Source organism: Ammospiza caudacuta, chromosome 5 (assembly GCF_027887145.1).
Source record: "Ammospiza caudacuta isolate bAmmCau1 chromosome 5, bAmmCau1.pri, whole genome shotgun sequence".
NCBI classification, from domain to species: Eukaryota; Metazoa; Chordata; class Aves; order Passeriformes; family Passerellidae; genus Ammospiza; species Ammospiza caudacuta.
In genome coordinates this window covers 78,303,761-78,324,945 of record NC_080597.1, presented here as the reverse complement: position 1 = coordinate 78,324,945, position 21,185 = coordinate 78,303,761, and the positions used below count along the sequence as shown (strand labels likewise).

Sequence of the window (21,185 nt, the reverse complement as noted above, 5' to 3'; positions counted from 1 at the left end):
TTTCAGACATTGAAAAAAATATTAAAATATTGTAGGGAACAATAAAAGGTGCCTGTGAGAGCTGTCGGATGAGAGGCGACTGCTAATGAAGATCAGTTCTATGACTTGTGCTGACTATTTTTGATTGAGACCATCATAAAATCATAGAAATGTACTTCTGTAATTCCCAGTACCAACTTGAGAGCCTTTCTCAATGCAAAGCACCATCTGGTTTCATACATGAAGAATTGGATAATCTCAAGGATTGCCATAATAGAAAAATGAGGCAAAATTTAACCAGTGCACAGTCAAGCATGAGCAGCATTCCCTGGCTGTAGAGACCAGTCAAGGCCACAGGAGCTGTTAGCTGTGTCAGTTGACATTCCTCTCCTGCTGCTGAGGCTCTTTCTCAGTTCTATCTATCTGCAGCATGTCTGTGTAACATCCATGTGCTGTTACCCGACTTTGTGCAGACTTGCTGTTGAGGAGTGGTGAGTGTTCTTGCTTCAAAATTCAAAGTTATCAGTTGAAGAAGGCAAAATGAGAGAAAGCTGATCATCAGTTAATTGGTGCAATATAGATTTTAAAAAGAGACCTTGTCTTTTTTACATACTGTTCTAGCTATTCCACTGAGAGTCGCAAGGCCTTGTGTGCAGTGTTGTTATGTTCTGCTCCTTTGGAATCAGGAAAGATAAATTCTGAGAGCAGCAAGAGACTTTTTGTTCTCCTATCATATTAGTAGCTGCACTTGGGAGACATTCGAACAGCTTGGTTACTCAGTCAACCAAAGTCAGAGCGGAAATGTCATTTCTCTCTACAGCTGTAGGAGGAAGGTGAGCTTCAAGAAAGTGGGCAAACTGTAAAAGGATAATGCAGATGAATGTAAATTAGCCATTAAGAAAAATGGCCTTCTAATTAGAGGAATGAGGGCTTGAGACAGTCTCCAGTGGACGTGGTATGGGCCACAGCCTTATTTGGTTTGGGTTAGAACATAGTTTTGAGTGAAATTATGTTAGGGCAGTTACCTGCAATATTTTGTATTTGACTCAGAAAGCACTAGCTTCTTTCTTGCAAGGTTAGACCTACTGATAAAATACAGAGTCCTTTATTTAAACTTATTTCTCCAAGTAGATGCTGTCCTGAGTAATGGGGGTATTTCCTAGACAGCTACCCTGCTATTTGAAGGTGAAAATTCTAGGTTAGAGTTGCTTCTTATGCTGAAATATTGAATATTAGCAAAGGACTGTGTTTTTTCTCTCAGTGATGTGGGCCCTGTGGGAAGGCTGTATTTTAAATATCTAACTAGTACTATTACTTCCTGGGCTTTTAGCAGAGTGACTTATTTTGAGAAGAATGGAAATATCATCTTATCTCCTCCTCTCAGATAGTATTTGTGTACAGGACATTTGAGGCTCCTCTCAAACTTTTGAAGTGGGTAAAGATAAATTATGTTCAGATATAAGAACTTACACATCTCTAAAAAATAGTATTTAAAAGCTTGAGCTCTTTGTGGCTGTGCTGCTGTCCTTACGTGTGGCACTTCATGTAATGGTCAGTGTAAGAGGCTTTTTAAAATCCAACTGTGAGTATCAATCCTGAAAGCCAATTACAAGTAAGCAAACTAATCCAACTGTCTTCCCCCAGCAGCTCCTCCGCCCCAGGCTTACAAGTTATGTATATCCTGGCTTCTTAGAGCTTCCTGCATCTCTATTCTTTATTTTTCTGTCGTTCTATTTCTAAATTTAAGTGCAACTGAAGCTTCTTTGTCTCTGTTCTGCCTCCTGCCAATGACTTTCTCTGTAGGTGAAACAGCTTTTGAGGAGCAGTAGCCTCTTACCCTAATTACACTAATGTATAAGTACTTTTAAAAGCCTTCATGGTATTTTCAGATTGGGTTTAAAGACATAAATACTCTGTAGAATTCCTGTGTTATCGATGGCGTTTGACCCAATACCTGCCACAAATAAAAAGTGGAAGAGATGTGTTTTATATATATTGAGTACAAAATACGCAGCACTGTGTGCTGGCAGTAGCTGGAAGTGCTGAGATAAGAATGCAGAGCAGGTTTTGTGTGCTCAGGGACAGGTGGGGAGGGACCTGCCCTCACCCAGCTGGAGAGGCAGAGAGACGAGTGCAGGTGTAGTGTGCTGGGTTGTCTGAGTCAACACAGCCTAAGCACATTTTATGTGAACTGTTGTTTACATTTCTTGGTCGTAAACAGAGGATTTAAGTGGAGTAGAACTGGTAATTGTTTGCCTGTTCCCTTTGCTTGTAACTAATAAGTTCATTGCTAATAATCCTGTAGTCTGAAGAGACTTCCATAGGCATTTTCTGTAGTCTAGAATGTCTGCCCTTTTGTCACATGGCGAATATTCTTCTATAATTAATTTTTTAATGTTTTTATTTCTGTTATTAGAGAAAATTGTGATGTTAAAAAGCCTCAAAAATCAGGGAAGTCATATAATAAATAATGTATTTAATAATCTAATTTGCCTTAGATTATATAGTGAGCAGTCATGGACTGTAAGCCCTGCCAAGTGCTTTGACACTTCCCAGTTAAAAGCATCTTGTGCATCTCTACACAGAAGTAGGGAAAATAGTTACTTAACATAGGACAACTTCATTTAAAGAAACAAGCGTGAAGTTAAGAAATGAAGTAGTGTAGTAAAAATAATCATCTGATTAGGAGTGAAGAGTAAAGTAGCATTATAGTGTATTTTTTAAAATTAATTTATTAACCAATAATACTGATAAGTTTACTTTCTTCTGTTTCACTTCTTCCCACTTTCTTCCTCTTGCAACGTCAGAAAAACGAAAATACAAGTGAAGGGCACAGAGAGGAGGTGCAAGTACTGAAGAAGCAGCTCAGGGAGCGAGAGGAGGCTGTTCAGGACCTGAAGAAACAGCTGGCTGTAGCTGAAGTGAATCTGAAGGATGCTGAAGTCAAGTATGCAACACAGGTACAGAAATTTCTGTCTATTCATCAGTCTGTGTTTCCCACCTCACTGCTTAGACTAGTATGAAATAATAGAACAATGCTTACACTGCTGGTCTTCAATTACCTCAATTTTGTCAGTCTTGTGCCTCCTCAAATCACCTCGGTCTATCCATTTCACTGCCATTGGCTCCTCCTCTAAACATTACCTAAATCTTTCACAATCCCCAAATGATCTTGTCCTGCCCTTCATCCTCTACGCCAGGCCAGACCCACCCTTGGTGCAAAAGGTGCTCTGTGGGTTTCACCCTTGGACAGTGGGACTGATGGCTCTCTGAGGAGGGGGAAAACAGTCCCTGGAAGGGCCTGGATAGGGTGTCCCTTCCTCTGAGTCACAGTTTGGGTTCTTCCCTGCCTGCTATCGCCTCTCTGTGTTCTGCTGTGGGTGTCAGGGCAGCTGCTTATCACAGGATGTCACAGCATTAATGGTATGTTGTAGTTATTTGTGGAAAGATTTTTTTAGTACTCAAAATTGCAGGTTTAGCTTTTGAACTGTGAATTGGGCTGCATCCTATACAGTTAAAATCCCAGAAGTTTTATGAACTGTTAATTATATAGTAATAATTTATTATTCTACGTATTTGTAGATTAAATTCTAAGCTTTTTGCTTTCTGGGATCTGAAATCTTCTCAGTTGTTATACACATAATAGTAGGATAAAGACACCAAGTAAAAATACTGTTTGACCAAGATGATGTGTAAGATTGTCCAGCTGAAAACTCCATCGCACACACAATGTGCTGGTGGATGTTGAAAGCAAGCCTATGTATCTGTCAGCTTCATAACCTTGTTGGTTTGTTTTTATTTTGTGGCTTGTGTTTTCAGCTGAGCTCCCTGCAGGAGGTGATTCAGGAGAAGGAAGCTCTCCTGGAAGAGCATGTGCAGCAGCATCGAGCTGAATTGCTCAAGATGGTGGTCCAGTCAGATACAGAAGTAGAGATGCAACAGGTATATTTGATATAATAATCATATCATGGGAGGAGGAAGGAAAACAGAGGACACTCTGAAAGAACAGTTCTCGTTTAAGTAACTCAGAAGGGATAAGAGGAAAGATGCTTTGATTGTTTGGAGATTTTTGGATTGCTAGTTGGAGCTTTGAGTCCTTAGTTTCCATCTGCTGGTTTGCTATCAGTCAAAGAGAAAGGACAGTTGAAAAAAGTGTTACATTATTGTGCTCCAGTTCCCTGTTCATGAAGCAGGGAACTGGAGCACAATAATGTAACACTTTTTACACTTGTAAATGTAAGGTAAATGTAATGTAAATGTAATGTAACACTTTAACAAGTAAGCTCCTCCTACTGCACTAGGGCTCCAGAATAGGTGTCAACAAAAATTAGTTAATTCAGGCTATCACAGTAAGTATGTTACAAAAACGAGGTATATGGATGAAACGTGGGAATCTGAATTTACTGGAATGCTGGAATGGCCTTGTCTCTCACAGAACCTGCGCACACTTCAGAGAAAGCTCGAGGAGCAGGAAGCAGCTCTGTTAGGACGAACTCAGGTGGTGGAACTGCTGCAGCAGGAGTTACACACTGCTGAAAAACAAAACCAGGTATGTGTGTGTGTGTGGTGGATGAGGCCTTTGTCAGTGGCTCAGAAGTTACCAGATTAGGTTTTTTTGGAACCATCTTTCCATCATGAAATCAGCTGGGGCCGCCCTCCCTGGGTCAGGGTTTAGAGCTGCAGGTCTGTGTGCACAGCTCACAGCAGGTACAGCCACACAGTGGGTGCTGCAGTTGCCAGCTCTGATGATCCCGGGCAGGTGGGCAGGGTGTGCATCTCTCCATACCCAGGCTGCTGACTGTACTTTCAAAGCCAAATACACAAACCTTCCCCAAAAGCAAAAATGCCTAACACAGTGCTGCTGAAGCCTCAGTGTTTCTGGACTGCCAGGCCAGATCAGAGCAGAAACAGCTATTCTTTAGTATGTCTTGCTGAGAACTTGCTTATCTGGTGGCACAGCTTGTGGAGTGGGATTGGCTCTGGCTTCATCAGTTTGGAGTGTGAAGAGAATGAGATCAAGTCTGTGCATGTATGACTATATAGACACAGGCTCCTTGAGACAGGATTAAGAACACAACCTCTTAAAAGGTTGGTTTGCAGATAGAGGATGAGTGTATTTTTCATTTTTCCAATATCTGAACTTCTGAAAATTCTCCATCCCTTTAGAAGAGACTTATACTGAATCAGTCTCATATTCACTGGCTGCATGATCTCCAGCCAGTCTAATGCTGAACATCATTTTGATAATTTTTACACACTTGTGCCCCACATACTTTCTTTGGCTCTGTGTCCCAGCCAGGCCCATGATGGTGGGTCCTCTTCCTACTGAGAAGAGGGTAAAGAACCTCAGTGAGCTGACTTGTGCTCACTACTGGCTGTGTTACTCAGGAGGCTGTATCATGGGGTGCTGGCATGGATGTCTTCGTGACATGGTTGTTGGCTCCTGGCTGGGAAAGCTCCCTTGGCTTCTCCTCGGTGTCTTTGACTTCCCTCATACATTCTGTGGTCTGAAGGAGACCTGGTACTTGAGGCCATGAGGGTGAAGCCTACTCATAAAGTAAAAGGAGTTCCTCATCAGATTCCTCCTGAAATTAGCTGTGCTGACCATCCACAGCTCCAGTAGGAGGAAGGTTGGCAACAGGAGTTTGGGCAAGTGTAAGGTTTGTTTCTGTCTCTTGGTCACCTTAAGTCTCTGGTCAGTGTTGACTAGAGGCTTCTGAGATCTTTCTTAAAGCTGTGGGTACTGTGTGGGGCCCTCTGTTACCTCCAGATTCATATTTCAGCATTCCCCTTTCACTTACACACTTTTGTTCTGGTTTGTTTTTTAAATTCTACTCTGTAATTGTTGAGTTCTCCCTCATTTGTTATAGCTCTTCCTCCCCTTTTTAGGAAGCTTGCTTCTTCTAAAAGAGAGCTCCTGGCCGCTGTTCTATTGCTTCTTTTGTCTAAATTCCCCTCCTCTAAATCAAGACTTAACTTTTCTTTACCACAGTGATGAGGAGTTGTTTCTCCCAGCATTGCTTTCTTGCAGTTTCCAAATTGTGGGGCGGTTTCTTTCTAACAAACTGAAATTTCTGACATGTTTGTTTCCTCCCTTCTGCTACTCAGATATCTTAAAAGGATTTAATGAGAACCTTAAAATCTAGTTCACGTGCGTTGCTTTGTCAAGGTATTTAACTAGTTGAGAGAGAAATTAATTTCTGTATCGTTTTACAGACGCTCCTAGATCAGTGCCAGAAGATGGAAGTGGAACTAAGCTCCATGAGGGATGTGTTGGATGCAGAGAGACGAGGGGCTCAGGATCTCAGGGAGAAGATGGAGCTGGAGCTGGCCGAGAGGAAGCTGGCTTCCCATCGCTTGCAGGAGGAGGTGCAGTGTCTCTCAGAGCAGCTGGAGGAGGCCAGAAGAGCGCAAGCTGAGCTCGAGGTGCAGTACAGAGACCTGGAGCAGGCACGCAGGCTGGAGGTGGAGGAGAAGGAGCGGCTGCTCAGCCGTGTCGCGGTGGCCGAAGAGGAGCTGCCACGTGGCCGTGCTGTCCCTGGGGCTGAGCGGGAGCAGCTGGAGCAGGACGCTGGCCAGCCCTCAGTGCCAGCTGTGGGACACGGAGCTGCAGCACAGGGACCACGGGGTGAGCAGGCACAGCCCTTGGGGGGAGCAGCTCCTCCTGGGCTGCCTTCTCTTTGCCTTTGCTTTTATAACAGTTCATAAGAGTGGCTTGATGTAACAATCCTGGTTGCACAGGGACACAGGAATGGTGGTGCTGTCTCACACTAAGGGGGGCTGGTTCTATCCCCCTGTTCTGTATTTGGCAGTTGCAAGAGGAGCAGAAGTGTGGGGCAGCATATATGGTGCTTTGCTTGTGTACTGTCCCAGCCTCTTGTCTTTTGGGGCTTATGGAGGTTTCTTGAGCTGGATGTATTGTTTTAGTTGATTTTATTGATTTGTTTCATTTTTTCTGTCAACTTACACAAGTCCTTTTTGTATGTGCCTTGTTCTTCACAGTGTGAATTTCTACTGAAATTATAAGTAAAACAACCAAGAAAAGTGAACTGTACCATTTTCCCCATAGACCTGTGTTAAAAATAATGACATTGATCTTGCCTCAAGCTTTTATTTCAGGTTTTTTTCCAGCTGCTTTATGGCCCAAAGCTGAAGCAGTGACTAAGAGAGATTTCATAAACTATTGTGCATGTGTATAAAATGGACATAGTGTGGCAAAAAAGACAAGAACAGACCTTAACTCCCCTCTTTCCCCTCTGTCAGATGAACTTCTACAGAAGTTTGAAGAATTTGTCTGCTGTCAGGATGAGCTGAAATCCCAGCCACAAGTGCAGCTCTCTGAACTGGAGAAACAGGTTTGATATTTTCAAATTATTCTTATTAATTTTTCTGGTGTATTTAGGAACTGGAGCCAAATTAAATGTCTAGAATTCCTTTTTTTGTCATGCATTGCTTGAGAAAGGCTTTTGTTAGCTCTCTCAGTTGAAGGGCAGTCATGTTATGACTACAGAAGCCTGTAAAGAAGTAGAAGTCAATTCGAGTAATTTAAAAGTTTCCAATTGATTTTTTTTTTAAGTTAACCAAATGATCAAAGACTAATATGTGTTTATAAATTGTATTAAAATTTGTCTTTCTCCCTTTCATCCTGTTTAAACAGGATGAATCAGCATCACAGAAAAAAATAGTAGATCAGGAAGACCAGAACGAGACTTCATTCCTACCCACAGAAAACTTGGAAAGACAGAAGACAGAAGGTTGGATGATTACCTTACCTATTTTAATATTCTTAATATACTTAAGAATCATTCTAGAATTAGTTTCTACAAGAGACAGACCTAAAGTGGTAGCTTTCCCCAGTACAAGACGCTGACAATCTGCAGGTGGTACTTCTGGGAAGGATATTTTTGATAGCTTTTGCTGAAACAGGAAGGGACCCATATACATGCCACATATAAAAAACCCCAGACAATTACATTGATTTTGAGTGTCTGGTCATGTAGACTGCTAGCAGCAATATCACAGCTCTCTTGGAATTTTTCCATAAAACAGTGGATTCCCTTATGTGTTTACTTCAGGGTCTGGTGCACTATGACAGTAGGCTGCCTTGATTTTTAAGAAATAGATTCATTTTGCTTCTGTCATTCAAAGATGGGGAATAATCACCAATAAACCAGATTCCTACAGTCCTAGAACATGATCTTTCTCTTTTTTTGTTCCAAGATCTCAGAGATGTAGGTCTTTAATGAACTTCAAGACATTGTTTAGAATCATGGCATAGTTTGGGTTGGAAGGAACTCATAAAGATCATCTGTTCCATCGCCCCTGCCCTGAGCAGGGACATCCTGCACCAGGTCACGTTGCTCAGAGCCCCATCCAACGTGACCTTGAATATGTCCAGTGATGGGGCAGCTGTCAGCTTCTCTGGGCAATCCAGGGTGAAGCAGCCCTCTTGAGAAGCTGCAATAGGGCCTCTCTGAAGCCTTTCTTCTCCAGGCTGAGCAACCACGGGTCTCTCAGCCTTTCTTCATGGGAGATATGTTCCAGCCTTCTGGTCATTTTTGTCATTTCTTCTGGCCTCACTCCAGCAGATTCACATCTGTCTTGTACAGGGGAACCCCAGAACTGGACACAGTGCTCTGAGTGGGGTCTAACAAAAGCAGGGAAGAGGGTGAGAATTATCTCCTTCAGCCTGCTGCCCACACCTCTTTTGGTGCAGCCCAGGGTGTGATTGGCTTTCTGGGCTGCAGGCACACATTGCCAGCTCCTGTCCAATTTTTAGTTTACTAGAATCCCAGAGTCTTTCTCTGTAGCCTGTTTTCCATCCATTCACCCCACAGTCTGTGCTGGTACTGGGGATTGCCCCAGGTCAGGTGTAGGGCCTTGCCCTTGGCTTTACTAAACCTCACTGTGCACAAGGGCTGCATAGCTGCATTCCTCAGGCTTGTCAGGTCCCTCTGGATGGCATCACATCACATCACATCACATCACATCACATCACATCACATCACATCAATCACATCCCCCCAGCAAACCATCAGCTGCTCAGCCTGGGTGATCCGCAGGTGCCCATGGGTGCCCTCCCCCAGCTGTGTGCCAGCAGCCAGGACACTGAACTGTGTCCAGGATGGGCTTCTGTGGGTGCTGGTGCCCACGTGGGTGTTGAGCCATTGGCTGCAGCTCTTTGCACACAGCCAGTTCCTTACCCCAGCTCACAGCCCACCTGTCAAACCCATACCAGCAATTTAGTAGCATGGGTGTTGGGAAGACCATATGAAAGGACACTCACAGAAATCCAGCTTTCAATCTGGAATCGTGCCCCAAGCTACAGCTGAGTACATCCAAAATGCACCTGGAAAACTTCCATCAGCTTTCTTAAAAAGCAGCGCCTCTCTCCCTCTACTGAAAGGAATTCCACCCAAAAAATGCAGTGACTCAGAGCTTCACTGTCATGTTACTTAAAGCATCTTTTCCCAATGCATGGTTAGCTGCATGTTTACTTCAAAACAAGCTTTTGTTGTTGTAATTCTGTTTCCAGTGGGTGTATTGAATGCTTGATTACTTTTTTTTTTTTTTTTGGTCTTAAAATGCTGGGAGATGTAATTTCTTTTTTAAAACTACCAAAATATTAAATGAAACATAAAAAATCTTTTAAGTCTGCTGTATAGGTCCTAAGTACTTTGTTACTCCTTTTCTTGTGTTGTGAAATTGTCAGTCTTAATTAAAGTGGGATGCCAAAAACTGCCACCATAATCCATTCCTGACTTTGGTAGAACGAAATAAGGATTTATAGTTACTTTATATTTTGTAATTTCTGGTGCTTTTCAAGCAGACCTTAACAAATCCCTTCAAATTTCAAGCTGTTGTTGTTTGAAATATAAAGATTCTTGAAATCCTTGTACAGCCTTGATTTCCATGGCCTTAGCAGTGCATTAGACCAGAATACCTGTAACTCTCTTTACATCTGTATGGATTCCTTGAACTTCTCCTGAGGCAGCTCTTGGAGGGATTGAAGGTGTCTCCTCCTGCTGTGTAAGGGAACATTGTCTGGAGTTCACTAGAGCAGAGTAGGGATCAATAAAGGAAAGCCATTATCACAGAAAACACAGACTGCCTTCCAATTGTTAGAATTCACAAAACGTTCATTTGAGCTTCCTCAGCTTCTGTAGTACTTAGCAAATACAGTTTTGTATAATCAATTGTATGTAGAAAAGTGTGTGAAGGAGAACAAAAGAAAACGTTGCAGTGTATGTTGATGGTATGTGTGTCCTCACTGCATGCTCAGAACTGAAAAGTACAGAAATTCGTACCCCTTAGAGAACTGTTTAACTTGGTCCTGAGTTTTATTTTGCGTATATATTAACCTATTTTTCATACCATCATTGCTGGTTAACGCGTTCACAAAAATGGGGCCTGTTTTTTAATGCTTCTAAATTGGTATTTCTGGGAAGACACAGTATTTGTTGCTTTACAAATGGCTTCTATGCTAAAAAGCTAAGCCATCACCTAATACATTAATTAGAACTGAGATGAATTAGAATGTGTTTTTCTTGTACATTTGTAACAATTTCTCATTTTATTTTTTCCAAATGAAATTTGAAACATCTTTCTACGATAGTTCTTCCTTTCCTCTCGTTTATAAAAATGTTTCTTAAAACTTGAATCTCTATTACCTGTCTTTCAGTATGACTGTATGACAACAATTGTCCTTTTCTAAAAGCTGCTTAAAAGACCATGTTGGTTGTGTGGTTGCCTCTTAAAAAAAACCAAACCCACATTATCCCATGACAGTACATATTTCCACTACATAAGTGTTATTAACAGCCATGTGTCCTTTCTTGAAAGCTCCGGGAAGAATATTCTGTTGCTGTCTAAAACAAAGTCTTAAGTGTTAAAGAAATTTTTTGTGTTTTAATGTTTCAGAAATATCACATTTGCAGCTTGTTCTCCGGGAGTCTCAGCAGGAAGCTGTGATGGCCATAGAAGATGCAGAACAGGTAATGATAAAGCAGCTGAAATAAAATAGGTCAAGGACTGGCCTTAAAACAGCTAAGCTGTCATGGTCTTTTGTACCAATCCTCTTTAAAGGTTATTATTAACTGGATTAATGGTGAAAGACAGAAATAGCTTCCAAATACAGCTTGTGCTGTGCTAGCACCAGACTGTGTTTCCCTTTGCCAGCTGTGTGCATTTCTTGTGTCCTTCATCCATCCGGTCCACACTTGTGCTATTTTAACTATTTGTTAATAATAGCACATTTGTGCTATTTTCTGCCTGTTGTTAGTTTTCTAGCAGAGTCTCTGGAAATAAAATTCTCTAGCAGTGTCTCTGGAAATAAAATTCCAAAGGCACAGCTGTCATTATCTAAGATGCCTTTCAAACCATTCCCACTGCCCTAATGGGCACCTGGCTGACAGGCTGGGGAGCTGTGTGCTCCGTGAGTGAGAGAGGTGGGCACCATCCTTGTGCTGCTCTGTGAGTGGGACAGGTGGGCACTGTCCTTGTGCTGCTCTGTGAGTGGGACAGGTGGGCACTGTCCTTGTGCTGCTCTGTCACAGGGACAGGTGGGCACTGTCCTTGTGCTGCTCTGTCACAGGGACAGGTGGGCACTGTCCTTGTGCTGCTCCGTGAGTGGGACAGGTGGGCACTGTCCTTGTGCTGCTCTGTGACAGGGACAGGTGGGCACTGTCCTTGTGCGGTTCTGTGAGTGGGACAGGTGGGCACTGTCCTTGTGCTGCTCTGTGACAGGGACAGGTGGGCACTGTCCTTGTGCTGCTCTGTGAGTGGGACAGGTGGGCACCGTCCTTGTGCTGCTCTGTGAGTGGGACAGGTGGGCACTGTCCTTGTGCTGCTCTGTGAGTGAGACAGGTGGGCACTGTCCTTGTGCTGCTCTGTGACAGGGACAGGTGGGCACCGTCCTTGTGCTGCTCTGTGACAGGGACAGGTGGGCACTGTCCTTGTGCTGCTCTGTGAGTGAGACAGGTGGGCACTGTCCTTGTGCTGCTCTGTCACAGGGGCAGGTGGGCACTGTCCTTGTGCTGCTCTGTCACAGGGACAGGTGGGCACTGTCCTTGTGTGGCTCTGTGAGTGGGACAGGTGGGCACTGTCCTTGTGCTGCTCTGTCACAGGGACAGGTGGGCACTGTCCTTGTGCTGCTCTGTGAGTGAGACAGGTGGGCACCATCCTTGTGCTGCTCTGTGAGTGGGACAGGTGGGCACTGTCCTTGTGCTGCTCTGTGACAGGGACAGGTGGGCACTGTCCTTGTGCTGCTCTGTCACAGGGACAGGTGGGCACTGTCCTTGTGCTGCTCTGTCACAGGGACAGGTGGGCACTGTCCTTGTGCTGCTCTGTCACAGGGACAGGTGGGCACTGTCCTTGTGCTGCTCCGTGAGTGGGACAGGTGGGCACTGTCCTTGTGCTGCTCTGTGACAGGGACAGGTGGGCACTGTCCTTGTGCTGCTCTGTCACAGGGACAGGTGGGCACTGTCCTTGTGCTGCTCCGTGAGTGGGACAGGTGGGCACTGTCCTTGTGCTGCTCTGTGACAGGGACAGGTGGGCACTGTCCTTGTGCTGCTCTGTGAGTGGGACAGGTGGGCACTGTCCTTGTGCGGCTCTGTGACAGGGACAGGTGGGCACGGTCCTTGTGCTGCTCTGTGACAGGGACAGGTGGGCACTGTCCTTGTGCTGCTCCGTGAGTGGGACAGGTGGGCACTGTCCTTGTGCTGCTCTGTCACAGGGACAGGTGGGCACTGTCCTTGTGTGGCTCTGTGAGTGAGACAGGTGGGCACTGTCCTTGTGGGGCTCTGTGACAGGGACAGGTGGGCACTGTCCTTGTGCTGCTCTGTCACAGGGACAGGTGGGCACTGTCCTTGTGCTGCTCTGTGAGTGAGACAGGTGGGCACTGTCCTTGTGCTGCTCTGTGACAGGGACAGGTGGGCACTGTCCTTGTGCTGCTCTGTGAGTGAGACAGGTGGGCACTGTCCTTGTGCTGCTCTCTGACAGGGACAGGTGGGCACCATCCTTGTGCTGCTCTGTGACAGGGACAGGTGGGCACTGTCCTTGTGCTGCTCTGTGAGTGGGACAGGTGGGCACTGTCCTTGTGCTGCTGCCCCGTGTCCCGCTGCAGGTGCCAGTGCAGCCAGGCTGTTGTTGGGCAGAATGCAGGGTTAGGAACCTGCTGCTAGGGCTTCTGTTCAGTGTGGGGAGGGAGATGACAGCCTCTGTGTGTCTGTACTGAGGCTTTGCTGTGAGCCTGGTCGTTAGCTTAGAGCCAGGTCTGGCTCTCTGCAGCCTGCTCTACTGGCCCATCCTGTCCACAGGGGGAAAATTAATGTTGTGTTTTATCTAATGCATTCCTCTCTATCAAAGGGTTTGCATGTTACTGTGAAGTATTAAGGTGAAAGTTGGTATTTAGAAACACAGAAGCATTTTGAGTCATTCATCCCCTTTCCAAGTGCCTGCAAGCTGTGAGCTGGTAGATCAGTGGGAATGCACACACGGCCACACACGCACGCTTTTCCAAGGCACATGTAAGCATTTGAACTGTTTTCTACTGCCCCTTTATAGACAGTGGGAAAAACAGGTTCCTTAGCATATGCCTCACCTGCAGCAAGGTGAATGTTGAAAATGGGTCAATGCAAACAACCCTGGAATTGTCCATTTCAGTGTCTTCATTATAACAAGAGTCCAGCTAAATAGCTTACATCTAAGTTTTTACACTTGGACAGCTATTCTTATCATTTGTGCACCTGACCCATGGCTTTAGGGCAAGTAATAGAGTTACCCAAACCCAGGTTAAGGCATCTAACAGTTAAAGGTTCTTGTGGGGTTCTTGGTTTGTTTGTGTGGTAGAGCCTAGCCTAACTTTATTGGAAAAGCTGCAGGTTCTGTATCTGCTGGAGCAGTGAGGCATAGACACATGATTTCTCACCTTCCCTGCCTGGGTGCTCAGTGAATGGTTGTGATACTGTGGTTAATGCCTTTGAGGGAGTGAATGTGGAAGAGAAACCATCTCAAGGTGGGAAGGATTTTGTTTAGATCATTGCATCCATTGATCTGTTGATCTGCTGAGATATGTCTTAGTCTATTGCTTAACATCAAAATTAATCTCTTTTTCATTGTTTATTTATTTATTTTCTTTAGGCTTCAGAGTTGTGTCCAAACTCTGATAGGTTTTACTTAGAGCTGGCAGAGCAGTAGACAGCTGAGAGAGCTGTCTCCTCATAGCAGGATCCTGGCTCAAAGCTCAGTGGTTTTTTTCTTCATCCCACAGAATAAAAATATTGGTGCTGAGGCAAAATTGCAAGATCTGTGGACTGTGGAAGCTCCAGCCTCTTATGTAGACTGCTCTTCTTCTACAGGTGAGGATACAGAATGAGGCATGTGACAAGAAAATTGTGAAAATTTGAGGAGTTTCAGGGACAAATTTGAGCATTATTTAGAAGGAGGTGCTCTGAGGTCAGAATCTAAAGATTGTAATCTACAGAAGGCAGAAAATGTTAACATGAGGTAGAAGAGAACATTGTAATGTGGGATGGGTAGGATATACCAGAAGAGAAGAAAAAAGTGGTTGCTAAAGGTAGGAAGAGAGAAGGGCTTGAAGGAGTGTGTTTGCACAGAGGAGAATTAAGATAAAATTAAGAACTGTGTGTTTCTCTGCAAGCCAGTAAAAGTCTTTTTGTGTCTGGAATTCCATGCCACATCCCACATGGAGAAAAAAAGCAGTGAAACCAATCTGATCCTCCTTCAGGGGTCAGGAGTGCTGTGTGCAGGTGATGCAGCAAACACAGAGGATTGCACAGAACCGTGCTGCAGCTGCAGTGACTGAATTAGTGGTTGGAGTTAAACCAAAATAGGATGTCTGTGCACTGCAAAGACTCAAACTCTGGGTTGTTTTCTTCTGTGCTTAGTTTGCTGCCTTTTTTTTCTTTTTTTTTTAATTTTTTTTTGTCTTTTCTCACCTTCTATAGAAGCTTTGGTCCCATTTCTTGTCCCTTCGCTCTACCTACTGACTTTACCTGCAAATTGTTGCACTGATGGTGACAAATGTTCCTTTTCTCACTAGGTGTTTCAGGAGAGCTGGTGAATTCTGAAATGCAAAAGCCTTTTGGTGACACTTCCATGCTCTCTGAGGTACAAACGTAGTCCAAAACCCTTTTGGTCTCAGTATTGTATGCATTTGCAGATACAAAAAATTTAATTTAGCTTAAAAGCCTCAAAGAGTTGTCTCTTTTTACTCTCCTGTGACTTAAAGTGGTTGTTTCGTTATGACAGCAGACTTCTTAAGAGCAGGTCTCGTTTAATGGTTCCCCATAAGCTGTTTCTGCCCTCCAAGTCTTTACAGTGCAGCACGTTGACTTATTGGTGGGCTGTTGATCCAAGCTGTCTGGGGAGGATTTGGGAGCGCTTTTCTTTTGTAATCTGTTTTGGGGGATGGGAAGAAACTTAAAAATGGTAACTTGGAAAAAGCCAAGCACTTTGTTCCAGGTGCTTTGTCTAGTGCTTTCACTTTGGGCATGGACGCAGATTGGAATGTGGGTTTCCATCCTGCTTCCTTGCCATGTTAAATGGGCAGATTGAATAGAGGCTATGAATAGGATGACATGAAAATGTGACTGGTTAAGTACACTAGAGGGCTTGTTAGAATCACAGGAGAACTTAAACAGTTCGGAGTTAGACTATCTTGCAATCAAGAGAGAAGGGGGGCGAAAGGGAATAGGAAGTTGTTATGGTCTGATCCTGCAGCCAGAATCTTTCATGCTGTGACTTCAGAAACTGAAATTGGCAGAAGTGATGCGGGGAGTCACAGAATCACAGAACAGTTGGGGTCAGAAGGGACCTCTGGAGGTCACCGAGTGCACCCCCACTGCCAAGACAGAGTTCCCCTGCTATTAGCAGGGCTTCCATTTATTGCAGAAGCCAGCTTGAGACAGTTGCAAACTGTGGAAAGCAGATACTTCCAGAGTGGCCCTTTGACAAGATTCAAAGGAAAAATGATGTCTGCTGTTTTCTTTTAGGCAAGAACAGATGGCTTTACCAATAGAAGCCAGCAGTTTACTGAGGAAAGCTGTCCACCTGGAATTCTAGACTATATTGCTGCAGAGAAACAGAAGGAGCTGTCAGTTTTGCTGCTGGAACTGAAGGAAGCCCAAGAAGAAGTAACTTTTCTGAAAAGCCAACTCAAGGGCCCCAGTGGCCAGACTTCTACAGGCAGCCAAACAGAAGCTAACCAGCTGGGAGAGAATTCACAGATACAGTGTCTGGAGAGGGAGGAGCAGAACGCTTCAGATACACAGAGTGTCTTACTGCTGAAAGAAACAGAAATGCAGAAAACTGGCTTTCTTCAGGAAAATGGAATCAGCTTCCAAGATGAGCCTCAGGGAAGTCCTGGCACCTCTCAGTCTCAAGAGCTCATCAAGTTACAAAACCAAATTACAGAACTGCAAATAATGCTGCAGAAATCAGAAGAATCCTTTAGAAAAGAACTAGGAGAAAAATGTGCAGAAATAAATAGGCTAAACCAGTTGGCAGAGGAATACAGGAAAAAAGCAGAGGATCCTGACAGTACATTTTGTGTTTTGACTGATGAGCAAGATCAGCTCTCGTGTCAGGCCAGAGAACTTTCTACCATAACAGAACTGAAGGAGCAAGTCAAGCAACTGGAGGAAGAGCTAGCTCTTTCAGAAAAGCAGAGACTGTCAGACAGTCAAAGCAGCCTTCTAAGAGAGCAAATCCAGAGCCTTAAAAATGAATTTAAATCCAAAGATATAAAAATTGAAGCTTTGCAAAAGGACTTGGATGAAGCACAACTTCAGCTTTCTGACCAGGACATGCAACTAAAGGATTTGAGAAGCCAGGTTGAGACAAAGGAATGTGAAGTACTTGATCTAGGACAACTTTTGAGGAAGAATACAGCAGAGATGGAAGAGCTTTCCCACAAGTTAACCTTAAAGGGACGCGAGGCAGCAAGCCTGGAACAGCTCGTTGCTGAGCACACTGGGTGTATAGAGAGCCTGCAACAGGCCTTGCAGGAAAAGGACCAACAGATGGCAGAGATCAGTGTCAGCATGTCTGAGAAAATGGTCCTGCTGAATGAAGAGAAATTTGCTCTAGGAAACGAGCTGAAGAGTCTTAAGGAGCAGACAAGTCTGTTACTAAAATCCCAGGAAGAAAAAGAGCAGAACATAGGAACAAAAGATACATGTCTGCAGTGTGGGATATCCAAGCTGCAGAATGAGACAGAAACAGTGAGTAAAGAAAATGAGGAATTAGTAAATCAAGTTGAACTTCTGAGAAAAGAAAATGAGCAAGTAAAGCGGAAGCTGCAAGCAGTATTTGTGAACAGGAAGGAGCTTCTGAAGAAGGTAACCAGATTGGAGAATGAATTAGAACAACTGAATAGAGAACAAAAATCAGAAACCTCAGAGGCTCGGGCAGCTGCAGGGGGGGAGGACATGAGAAGCATGATCAGCAAAGAAATAGGTCTTGAAAACCAGCCCCGTGAGGACTATCTAGTTCAGCTGCTTTCTGAAAAGGAATCTGAGCTGCAGAGCATCCGGAAGGAAAAAGAAACTACTGAAGCACAACTGCAGGCAGTGATTGAGGAAATGAGGCAACGCTTGCAAGATAAGGCAAACACTGCTTCAGTTAAAGATGAAATCATGGAGCATCAGACAGTTCCTGACAAAGTGGCTGAAACCAATGAAAGCCCAGAAGATGATGAAGAAAATGAGAAACATGGTTCAGCAGGTACGGATCTGGAAGAAAAACAAAAGTCTGCTCTTAGAGAAAAGATTTCAGTTCTTGAACAAGAAAAAGAACAACTTCAAAAAAAACTTCAAGAAGCTCTCGTATCTCGCAAAGACACTATAAAAAAGGCTCAAGAAAAAGACAGGCATCACAGAGAACAATTGAAACAGCAAAAAGATGATTACAACATCCTGCAAGAAAAATTTGATCAGCAAAGCAAAGAGAAAGACAGTATCCAGGCTCAGCTCAGACAGCTCCAAGAGCAGAAAGGATCAGCAGAGAGTATTTTTAGGAGTCAAGCTAGGTTGGATTCTTCATGCATGGAAGCAGAAGATACAACAATTAACAACCTTGTACAAATTGCAGATATTTCTGAGGAAGAGTGGAAAAAACACCTTGAGAAATTGCAGATGGAGAAAGAGAAATTGGAATGTAGTGTCAGCCATATGCAAAGGGAGCTTGCTCACAAATCAGAATTGATCTTTGATTTGCAGCAGCACATAGCACAGTTGTTTGTAGAGATAGAAGGGCTGAAGAGAACCTCTGAGCAAGCTGAAGCTAAGGGAGCAAGTCTTCAGACAGAATTGGAGGAGAATCAAGGAACAATTTCTGGAGTGGCCAGTCTGGAAGACTTGAAAATTCTTGTGCACCAAAAGGATGAAGAAATAGAATTTCTTAGCCAGCAGTTAAAGGAGAAAAGTGACACTCTCAATAATGTGCAGGCACAATTGCTGGAAAAAGAGGAATCAGTCCAAAGACTGTGTAGTCAGTTGGAGGCTCAGGCTCAGGTGCATGAGGAGCAAAGCAAGCGACTGCAAACGGAGATGCTTGAAATTCAGGAGAAGCAGAAGGACAATGCAGAAGCAGCTAAGCAGAAGAATCAAATGCAGAGAAAGTTGCAAGCAGCACTTATCTATAGAAAAGAGGCACTAAATGAGAGCAAATCTCTAAAAGAAGAGCTGGCTAATGCTAAAATTACTATTGACAGTCTTTCTGTCAAGCTGACAGATATGGAAAGCCAAGTATGTGGCCATGTTAAAGAAACAGATACCTTAAGAGAAAAGTTAGTGTGCCTCACTGGAGAGCGAGAAAAACTTACTGCAGAAATTGATAAACTACTTGGAGAAAATCAGAACCTTGACGGATGCTGTAAAAACCTTACACTTACTCTGGATAGCGTTGTTCTAGAGAAGGAGAAGCTGGAGAAGGAGGTGGAATCATTGAAGAACTTTCAAGCCACTGAGAGTTCTGAGTGGCAGGAGAAATACAAGGAGCTTCAGAGAGAATATGAAACTCTGCTGCAGTCATATGAGAATGTGAGTAATGAGGCTGAGCGAATTCAGCGTGTGTTGGAAACTGTTAGGCAGGAAAAGCAGGAAATTTTCATTCAGCTCAAAGGGGCTGAAGCAAAAAAGCAGGAAACAGAAAAGCAGCTACAAGAAACTGAACAGGAAATTGATGAAATGAAGGAGAAAATGAGGAAATTTGCAAAATCAAAGCAACAAAAGATCCTGGAACTGGAGGAGGAGAATGAGAAGCTTAGAGCAGAGATGCATTTTACAAATGGAGAGCTGCACAGGACTGGAGAGAGCTTTACAAACACTAGCCTGAAAGAAGACCTGGAGTGCTCTAGGAAGGAGTGCCAGTCTCTTTCTACTCAGCTTGAGACAGTAATGGCTGAAAAGGAGTCTCTGAATCAAGAGATTGTGGACTTGAAGTGCCTTTTGCAGGTAACAGAGTCTAAGCTGTTGGAAAGCAGAGAACTTGTGGACAGGTGTGTTGCCCAGCAGACAGCGGGGCAAGAAACTGATAAGGCAGCTGCCACACCATCACCAACGGAAGAGTCTGAAAATCAAGTGGATGTATCTTTTCAACCAGAGCCTTGTGCTGCAGAGCTGGAACAAGAGGCATCTGAAAGTGAGAGACCTTGTGAGGATCCTGGTCTGTACAGACAGCAAATAGCTGAGCTCACCAGGCGAATCGCAGAGATGGAAGATAATAGAAGGGCTTCAGAGCAAGAGCTGGGTGACATCCGCAGGTGTGCCGAGACTTTAGCGGGTGAGAAAAGGGCTTTAGAGCACCAAATGGGAGAGAAAGTCCATGAAGTGAATGACTTGCAGGCCACGGTAGCAAAGATGGAGCAAAAGGTCCAAGAAGCCAGAGACGACCTCATCAGAATGACAGCACTGAAGGATGCTCTAGAGGCTGAAAAGGATGACTTGGAAGAAAGGCTCATGAATCAGCTGGCAGAACTTAATGGAAGTATTGGAAACTATCAGCAAGATGCAACAGACTTCCAAATCAAAAATGATCAACTGAAACATGAGCTTCAGACTTTGCAGAGAATGATGCACGAACTGGAGGAGGAGAAAAGTCAGATGGCAAAGGAGAAAAGCAAAGCTACTTCAGAAGAGCAAAAAGAATTTGTGGGAAAGCTGAAATACAATTTGAGAGGAGAAAGCAGCACACATATAAAGGAGCTTCAAGAACTGCTGAAACAGAAACAGCAGGAGATTAAGCAGCTGCAGAAGGACTGTATAAAAAGCCAGGAAAAGAACAGTAGGTTAGAAAGAACTGTTAAAGCTCTGGAATTTCTGCAGAGTGAGACTCAGAAAGAGGTAGAAGCAGCCAAAGAAACTTCAGCTAAAGCAGTTGAAGACACCAAGAAAGCCCAGGCAGAGCTTGCTCACTGCAGAGTAGTGTTGGATGACACTCAGAGTGAGGCAGCAAGGGTTTTAGCTGAGAGCGTCAAAGTGAAGGAAGAGTTACAAGCAAACAAAGAGCAAATTAAGATTCAAATGAAGAAAAAGGATGAAGACTTTGAGAGAAGACTGGAACAGGAAAAAGACAAGCACTCAAAGGAGATCAAAAACATGGAAGCAAAGCTGGCAACATTGCAGAGAGAGAAGGACCATATGGAAACAACAGTTGGTGATCTGCAGGACTCCTTGAAGACAAAGGATCAAGAAGCAAAGCAGCTGGAAGGCAATCTAAACAAAACACTAGCCCAGCTTGCAGCCTTCACCAGGAGCATGTCTTCCCTTCAGGATGATAGGGATAGAGTGATAGATGAATCAAAAACATGGGAGAAGAAATTCACTGAAACTATTCAAAAGAAAGAAGAAGAAATACGTTGGAAAGAGGAAGCTTGTGTTGTGCTACAGGACCAGGTGAAACATATGACCATGCATGTGGAGGAACTCCAGACTCAAATATCCAGGTAAATAAGCTGTGTCAGGGGAGGTTTATCAGGAAAAGGTTACTTTGCATTTGTTATCTGCACAAGGACATGAGGTGATCACTCTAGAATCTTCTTCACGTCCTTAGGATACCTGTGTTAAATCTGTTCTCTGTGACAAGCATTCACCATCTGATTACTCTCCAGAGTATTTCAAATTTCAGATTAATTAAAGAGTCTTTTGCACGGAGAAGTCAAGAGAGCATTGGGATACATAATTCCA

At 43.9% G+C, this 21,185-nt stretch overlaps 1 protein-coding gene across 2 annotated transcripts in view; it reads left to right on the top strand.

The window, feature by feature from the left end:
- GOLGB1 (golgin B1) overlaps positions 1-21,185 on the top strand; it is a 41,245-nt gene that overhangs the window by 7,632 nt on the left and 12,428 nt on the right. For both annotated transcript variants that reach the window (XM_058804626.1, XM_058804627.1), the window contains 10 exons: positions 2,787-2,939; positions 3,799-3,921; positions 4,415-4,528; positions 6,196-6,607; positions 7,243-7,334; positions 7,637-7,733; positions 10,900-10,973; positions 14,249-14,336; positions 15,041-15,108; positions 15,993-20,944. In XM_058804626.1, coding sequence (XP_058660609.1) covers positions 2,787-2,939; positions 3,799-3,921; positions 4,415-4,528; positions 6,196-6,607; positions 7,243-7,334; positions 7,637-7,733; positions 10,900-10,973; positions 14,249-14,336; positions 15,041-15,108; positions 15,993-20,944 — 6,173 coding nt within the window. The remainder of the gene's footprint in view (positions 1-2,786; positions 2,940-3,798; positions 3,922-4,414; positions 4,529-6,195; positions 6,608-7,242; positions 7,335-7,636; positions 7,734-10,899; positions 10,974-14,248; positions 14,337-15,040; positions 15,109-15,992; positions 20,945-21,185) is intronic.